Source organism: Aedes aegypti, chromosome 3 (assembly GCF_002204515.2).
Source record: "Aedes aegypti strain LVP_AGWG chromosome 3, AaegL5.0 Primary Assembly, whole genome shotgun sequence".
Lineage (NCBI taxonomy): Eukaryota > Metazoa > Arthropoda > Insecta > Diptera > Culicidae > Aedes > Aedes aegypti.
The window spans coordinates 189,766,603-189,775,469 of NC_035109.1; the positions used below are offsets into that span (position 1 = coordinate 189,766,603).

General features: G+C 40.4%; 1 protein-coding gene across 1 annotated transcript; it reads right to left on the bottom strand.

The window, feature by feature from the left end:
* Nucleotides 1-284: 284 nt before the first annotated feature.
* LOC5570991 (transcription factor Sp4) lies at nucleotides 285-6,716 on the bottom strand. Its single transcript, XM_021851151.1, has one exon. It carries the CDS (start codon nucleotides 6,142-6,144, stop codon nucleotides 3,208-3,210), a length of 2,937 nt encoding a protein of 978 aa, XP_021706843.1. The 5' UTR covers nucleotides 6,145-6,716; the 3' UTR covers nucleotides 285-3,207.
* Nucleotides 6,717-8,867: the final 2,151 nt, after the last annotated feature.

Sequence of the window (8,867 nt, forward strand, 5' to 3'; positions counted from 1 at the left end):
AGTTCAGTGATGAATTTTTCGTTTGACGAAAAGTTTCCACCGACTGGAGCGGGAATCGAACCCGCGGTAACTACGCTAACGCTAAATTCGAAAAAGCAGCCTATTTGTGTTGATTGATAGAAACATATGTAGTTGATACTGGAGAACGAGAAACTTTTACCATTAACTTACCTTTTATTGAAAAATCGAGTGAACCGCATGTAGTCAGCTCCTGCAAACGTCACTTTTCAGAATTTTCAACCATTTTAAGGGAGTGTCGGACCATTTCGAGTGAAACATTAGTGTTACATTTTCATCCAGATTTATTTCGTTTCCATATAATTTAAACTTTGTTTTCTCAATAAACTTCACATACGTCTTTTAGGTAGTATCCAAATACTCTAATCTCATTCGGTTTCTCGTCTCATCGTTTGAGAACTAAAAATCTATTTGTACATGGGAAAAATTAAATACTTTTCAATGAAGGAGTTTGTTTCTGAAGAAGATTACATAACGTGTACTTATTGGCTAGTTTTGTGATGTTGTTTGGAACATAAAAAATGGCAACGTAATTCGATGATGAGCCATCCCATAGGATAACTCCGGTTGAGGTGAAACCTTCTGTCGACAGAAGGGGTTAATATACTTTACACATAGAGTTTTGGTAACAAAGGTAACAGAAACGATACAGTTGGGGCGCTAATAAATCCAAAATGGTTTGAGCAAATGATCTCGTATCATGATGTTCATTTTCATTTTCAATAATTTTACTTTTAAGATAATCTTTATACACTGGTACTCTGATTCACACGTCTATGCGTCACGAGTATTTTTTTTCTCATAGATATTGGTTTATAGTTTTCTATCAAATACACATCCAATTATTACAACGACCTTGATGTGATATACTGCTTCTAATTCGTCAGTTGAGAATTTCGTGTTCACTTATACTTTAAACTCAAGATGGATATGTTCTATTCATGGAAATCAATTGATATTGGCTAGGTTTTGTTTCACAAAAGTAGATATGTTATTCTCATATGCAATACTTAATTAAATCTATGAGATATTTCAAAATAATTGTTCTTTTGTGATATGGTGATGTTTAGCTGGAAGCAACGAATTTGTGATGGTAGTCGTTCAGTGGTAACATTAAACTACGGTTGAAACTGTGTAACTCAGAATAAAGTTTGGCACAAGTGATTCTCTCGGTATATACAATTAAGGTAACAACTAAAAATAGTAAATCTTTTCTTCCGAGTTTACTACAATTTGGCACATAACCAGAACAAAATATATTTAAAAAAATTAAACAACGGTAACTAAAATTCAATTACTGAACAAATAAAAAGTTTCAGTAATTACAACTTAAACATTGTAAATTATAATGGACTTACAACCTGATTGGAAGATCATAAATTAAATGGCTCATAAAGATGAGATGGCAATAATAATCATCTAATACGGTACCAGATAAAGCACTCGAACGAAAGAAACACCTTCAGTGGAACTACTTGTCTGTTATTTCCGAAGATACGCGCCAGGATGTTTTATATCTGTTTCAGAGAGCGTGGGGGATTGGGCTCATTCACAAGATTTAGGAAGGAGGAACGACGAGACATAAATGGTGGGGAATCCACTCCTAGACGTTCGCGCGACCAATCAACAAAGACACCCGACGGAAGTGTGAACGGGAGTTTGGTTTGTTGGTTGGGAATCCCGAGCAAAAAAATGAGTATTGTTCTTTCTTTTTCATATTTTTGAAAGAATTATCACACGGTGACGATCATCGGTGTATTAAAAATTTTAAAAGAACAAAGTTCATAATTTCGCTAGAAATATTGTGATGTCCATTTTTATTAGAGATAGTGTCAAGATTTGAACACGTTCATACGTTCACAAAATACAGTCAAATTTCCTGCTCGGGATACATCCAGAACAAACCAAGAGACGGTGGTCTAATGAATTCAGTCGAACCTGAAACTCGACAAAGTGCGTGAGCTCAAACGCTAGACAGAATGGATATTATTGGGTGAGGGACGGTTGAAGCTATCGGGAATTGAAACCAAACGCGGGAAACTTGTAATCCTCAATAATAGGTAATTAATTAATCTAACACAACCATTTGATAATACAGTTTCGGTACGAAGGATTGTTTGTTTCCGTTCCAGTTTTGTTGGCGCAGACATTTCACTATAAGTATATGCGCCTACATGTGTGAATTGTTTGTGATTTTTTTCCGATAGACACGAGTTGAACGTTTACGCTAATGTTTTTTTTTTTTTGTTCTTTTGCATTTTTTCCAACAACAAGTATGATTCTTTCGTATAGAGTACTGTTTGCAATTTTTGTTTTTACACTCATTTTGTTTCCTGTTTTACCAGGTTTTATTTGTACATTTGTTCTGTTGTCTTTATTGAAAGTTTGGTTTGTAATGACCCTATTATAACATTTTTTCATCCATTGTGATATAATTTCCATTCCTGTGATGACGATAGTTACTGTTTCAAGAGAGGTACTTGTTTCGCTTTATCAAGCAGAGACGTAGCCACTGTTTTGTGATTTTAGTTTGATTTTCTATTAACGGTTAATATTGCTTTAAAATAATTTTCAAAATACTTTCTTAAATCTCCATTAGATTCACCACGCTCAGGTAATCCTCTTCTCGGTGTGTGATTTATTACGATAAATACACTCATTATATTTGCTTTAGTTTGCGTCATCAGTTTTGCGGTATAATTGTAAATATTGGTTTATATTAAAATGTATAACTTTGTTTGAATTGCTTCGCTTATTCTGCGACGGAAGAAGAAGTGTGGTCTACCGTCGCACAATAAGAATTGTAATAACTATTGAGGTAGGTTTCTGTGTTGACTTATGCATACGCTTTTTGCTATTTCCAATACTCAATTAAACTAGTGATTGGCTATTTGTCAGATTGTTATTCTTCTTTTCTCATTAAATGTTACATTGAGGTAGTAGTGTACTGCACCTGGTTTTGGCAAGAGGAATCATGTAGGTAACTTTGTTTCTTATAAAAGGAAACGTTGGATTTTGTACAAATAAAAATCTAAGAATCACCCAAACGAAAAAATAAAATCAAATTTGAAAACATTGAGATTTGCAAAAACATTACCAATTGAGCTGACGCTTCCTTTTCGGTGGCGATCCGTTGTCCGCCTACTTCGATCACGGCTCAGGAGTCAGACAACGGATGAGAAACCATTGTCATTCGTCTCCCACCATGAGTGCCTTCGGATGAATCTGATTGGTCAGCTTTCCGTTGAGTGGTCTCTTCATGACTGCAACCGATTTCTTTCTGTGAGTTTCGCAATGTTTCAGCATGTGATCCTTGCGAATGAATCCTTTGCCACACTGATCACATGCATACGGCTTGGAACCACTATGGAGACACATGTGGCGCCGGAGATCTGTTTTGTGGTTGAACTGCTTGGGACATAGCTCGCACTTGAACGGCTTTTCTCCACCGTGTTTTGCCAGATGTTCTTCATGGGACTGATCGCACGGGAATCGTTTTCCACAGCGATGGCATTTGAAGGGTTTATCGCCCGAATGGAAAGTTTTGTTATGTTGCGTCAGATAGCAAGATTTGTTGAAGACTTTGTCACACTCTTCACAACGATGAATTTCGTTGCTTCGAGTTTCCGACGGCAAAGTGGTTCCCGTTGATGTGACCCTTGGAGAGCATGGTCCTGGCGAAAGCGAAGGTGCCGTTGCTGCTAGTTGTGGAGTTGGTGTACGGAGTTCATTGTAGAGCGAATCGGTTGGCTGATATTGCTCCGGTACATTTGGTGAAAAGGGGGGCGCCGTATCACCCTGATACACCTCGGCGCCCCCCGAATACCGGGGAAACCCCAACCCAGCGGAATCTACGGATGTGCTATCATATCCATTGATTGTAAAGTATTGATCGCTCGATATCATTTCCGTGACCTCTGAGGGCGTTGTGTGATTACCAATAATATGGTGATAGTTCGGTGCCTCCGGCAGGATGGTTTGGAATGATGGGATGCTGATGTTGATAGTTAAAGGGTTGGTGGTGTGGAATTGCTCCGTTGTACTGATGGTGTGCTGATTGTGCAGCGGCGATGGAATGCTGGTGGTGGTGATGGTGGTAGTAGGGGTTTGATCCGTTTGCTCCTGCTGTTGCAACAGTTCCATGTTGCTGTTCGAGAAGATCTGCAGGCCCCTCGGTGGGGAGGCTTGGACGGAGGGACCTGCTACCCCGTTTGGGGGAACCGTTGACGAAGTGTTTTGAAGATTGGCATTGTACTGGTGGAACCCCTGTACTCCTGTTGTAAACCCCGGTGCACTACTGTACTGCGAACCGTAGTCGGGACTTCTAGGAGGATCAGGAGGCGGTACTGGCTGTTGTATAGGTTGCTGTATTTGAGCAGCAGAGCCTCGCCTTCCTTTGTTTCCGTAGTTGGGATCACGGCCCGGGTGATGATGAATACTGATGGGCAACGTAGCGGGATCTGGTTGTCCACTTGATTTAACCGCATTTTTGTGCAGTGTCGTGTTGTAGTGTCGCTTCAAATGACCAGAACTGGTGAACCACTTGTTACAGGCAGTGCAGTTGTAAGTCTTCGGTCTTCTAGCTTCGTTAGATTTCCATGCCGTTCCTTTTGATGGTAATGCATTGTTGGGTAGCGACGAAGTAGGAGGTTCGAAATTTCTGTATTGCGAACTATTTTCCTGGGGAGTCGTTGTACTGGGAAAGTCTGACGGGCTAGTTGCCAACTGATTATTCTCACTAACTTCTTCGGAGAACGACTTCACCGGTTGATTAGATTGTGGAACAGCCGACGGCAAAGTCGGTGGAATGTTATATTCGTTTTTAACTGGCGCAGGAGCGACAATAGCAGTATATTCTGGTTTAACATGCATAGCGGCATGCTGAGGATAATCGCCCTTAATTGATGGCGTTGTAGAGTATTCCGATTTGATTTGAGGGTGGTAATAGGGTGCTTTCAAATCATGTGTTGGATGCGGTGGAATGAAGTTGTGTGGGTCATGTGCCCACATCATCGGATGACGTTGCATTGACTGTAGAGGGTGTAATGAGTTCATCGGTGGAAGCACGGGCTCCGGTGGATAAACCATCTTTTGTGAGTCAAGATCGAGAATGTCCGAACCCGGCGGCTCTTCTTTTATGAAAGGTGGCGGATTGTTTCCATAAGGATAGCCACTTTGCATGTCTGGTTCTTCGCTTCGATTCATACTGTTACCCTCGGATGAATGTTGTGCAGGGGGTTGCTGCTGAGACTGATGTACCGATGCGTCATGCTCACTCAGAACTTCGTCTGAATCACACACCAAACCACACTTTTCACATTGAATTGGAGATGGAGAAGGAGTGGGAGGAATATGCGATCCGCTTGTTTGAGGAGACGTTGTGGTTGTTGTTGAAGCTACCGTTGTTGCAGTTTGTGAGGTCGGGTTTTGGGTACTGCTGGAGGAACTGACCACTTGTGGGCTCAATCCAGCGCTATTTAGGGGTGATGTACCGTTTGTAACACTGTTACTTGAGCTCAAGGATGATGGGTTATGGTTTCCGTTGCTGAGATTATTGTTATTGTAAGGGTGGTATCTGACTGAAGGCACTGCTTTGTACTCTGATTGTGATTGACTATGGAGATGCGGTGGAGGCAGTGGATTACCGTAATCAATGCTTGTCGGATGATAATAGGGATCGTAGCCGTGGATATAGGTTGGGTAGTGCATCTCTGGTGGAGCGATAATTGCTGCTGGTTGTTGATATGGCGACGCACCGCCAGTAAAACTTTGAGGCGTACCTGGTTCTGGGAGAGTTGGTGGCTGCGGAGTCGACGGTTGGTTATCACTTGAATCTGCTGCAGCTGCGATTGTTTGATGCGGTGATGATGACTTTGTATGCGACTTCAACGACGGTTGATTGTTATTTTCAGTGTCCGATGTTGGCGTAGACGACGTTGTTGAACTGGGCAAGCTTCCCGTAGATGTGGGACCCCAACGATTCATGCTTTCATGGTGGTAGTGCATATGCACTTGAAGCGACGACGAACTATCGAAATAGAGCCCACAGTGCGAACAACTATGGTGCCCACTTAAGCTTTGCTGCGTATGGGGAACCCCATGGAGAGTTCCCCCATTACTGGCCATAACTCAAACACCACACGCGTTGCACTTTCATTAATTCGTCCAGTTTTTTGATCTTCCAATGTTCCAATGAAACTGATGTTAACACATAATCACATACCCAACACTGACACAACGTTTTTCAGGGTTTCGTTTTTCCCACCAGTTGAACTTTATTTTGCATTCGCTCCGATTCGATTGACTTTCGTCGGATGTTCGTACACGGTAGAGTTCCACAAATCACATTAATTAACTCAATATTAACAAAGAGAAAACAAAATTTATTTATACAAAATAAAGACAAACTCAAAAGAAACTAAAACAACAGTTCATTTCCGCCGAAATTTACATAGAATAACAATAAATTTTAATTATCACTGTGGACTACACCACACTCTCCACTATCACACGGCTTCGATTTGCTGAATGCAGTGTCCAAACGATTTTCTCTCTTTTGTCCGGTGTCAGCACTCTTCTCCAAACTATTTAACTGTAGTTTGGGTGCTGTGCTAGAGAAACGGAAAGGAAACTAATTCACGTTCGCTTCGGCCGAGGACGCGTTGTCAAATGAAACCTAAATATAGCTTAGAGACAAATAGAACCCAACGGCACAACAACTGGACGTCGCCAAACAGTTTAAGCGAAAATATGTTTAATCTTCTCCATCTCTACACACACTCGCATCCACTTACTCTTTCTATCATGCACACACTCATTTGCCTCCCCCTCCGACTAGAGCGCATCGTATCGTCTTAACACGTTGCTGGTCGGCCTGGGGCCTTTACATAGAAGAGTGGCCAGTGCGTCTTATGTACAGAACCAGTGGCGACACCAACGAAAGAGTAAGAGAAGGATACCCACCGATATGCACACCAACACACCAATCCCACTGTGCACATCGGACCGGCTGGCTGGCTAACTGCTTAGCTTTGGCATGGGTTATTTGGTAAAAGCCCAACTGAATCTGAGAGTCCAGCACAGCATCAATTGTAGTACATAGCATAAACTAACATGCCATCGACTTAGAACATGATCTGGATGGAAGTGTGCGTGAGAAGGTAGGTGACAAAGATTTTCCCTCATCCTACCTCAACCCGGCGACTGACGATGCTCTTCAAGGAGTAGCAACAGCAGATCGTTATTCCGTACCATTCGCACACTCGTGTTGCTGAAGATCTTCCTGGCAGCGAATTTAATGCCCTCGCCAGCAGGTAGGGTTGCAGTACCAGATTCGGGTTTGATGCGCTTCGTACTAGTACATCTAAGGAAACTAAAAACTAGATGTAAGTTGAGTATTTTGTAACGATTTTTCTGAAATTGGCCACCCTGCGGTACCAATGAAACCGAAATACAGATATAAAATTTAATAAGGAATAACTTCAGAGCAACTAATCTGATATAAACCATCTCTGTTTATCGTAATTTCTACCCAAGGAACGTTTATGAGACAAAACATTTTGAAATTTGAGAGAATGTAGGAAATTTACATACAATGTACATTCAAGTTCTTGTTATGGTTACGGGTAACATTTTTCAAGAACATTTTTAGTTCGAACCAGAACTACCTGATTATTACTTCATTAATGTATGTTTCAAGCTGCCACATTTGATTACCAGAAAATAATAAAATAAACGCAGTCTTAATTCATGGGTAGCTCTTAGGGGGCGTCCACAAATTACGTAACGCTCTAGGAGGAGGGGGGAGTAGGCTCAAGCGTTATGGCTCATACCAAAATTTAAAATTTTTCATATAAAAAGTGTTATGGACGGGGGGGAGGGGGTCGAAAATTTCCAAATTTCGCGTTACGTAATAAATAGACGTTGCCTTATGTATTTATAACCTGTGTTCATGATTCCATAAGATCATGAAGCATCTGCATGATTCCATCACTTAAATTGCTATTGATTTAAAAAATAGAAAACAAAAACGAACAGTATGAAAAAGTCCGGAATAGGGAACATTGCAATCATTGTCACCAGCACCCAAATATTATACACTTGTCAATATTCCGGAAATATTATATTGATGGCGTTGTATTCCAGCTACCCGCAGGATATTTCTCATTGAAAAGTGCAAAACCATGTGTTTGGAGTAAAGTTAAGGGATCAATCATGAATTTCAGAATTTTCAAAAGCAGATTTTTCGTTTAAATCATGAAAATTCCCATGAAAATGTGTTCACTGTATTCTATTGTCCAACCAAAAATCAGTAAAAGAAATTTTTGATTTTGAACAGAAAAACTGCTGTTGAAGTTTCGGTGATGACGATGATAATGCATGCAGCGTAGATGAGGAAGCACTCAAACAGATACGTCATGAGCTAAGAGCTAAATATTCCCCGCCATAGAACAGCATATACAGAAGTTAAATGGATTTTTTTTAATGAAAATGGATAATTATATTATTATTTCAAAGTCAAAATGTCAAAATTTGCATAACTCTAATGTGCAATAATTGAGATTTGGCAAAAGTTCATGAATGTGTGAAAATGTTGATCAAACCAATCAAAGTACAAACATCGATGAGAAATCTAATTGCTCATTATATTTACAGGTTTTGAGCGTAATTATTTGGGATAATGACACATTTGACAGCCAAAGATCTTACGTTGCGGCCATAACCTTGCAAAAATAGGCTATTCACCTTTATGCTGAATAATAACCAATTTCATAGAGAAGGTGTACCGGTATTCGCCATACCCAAGTAACACAGCTTGCTATATAAAAGTTTAAAATTCACGTTCTAAA

Coding starts and splice junctions, on each gene's coding strand:
- LOC5570991 (XM_021851151.1), bottom strand. CDS start 6,144: ATGGCCAGTAATGGGGGAACTCTCCATGGGGTTCCCCATACGCAGCAA.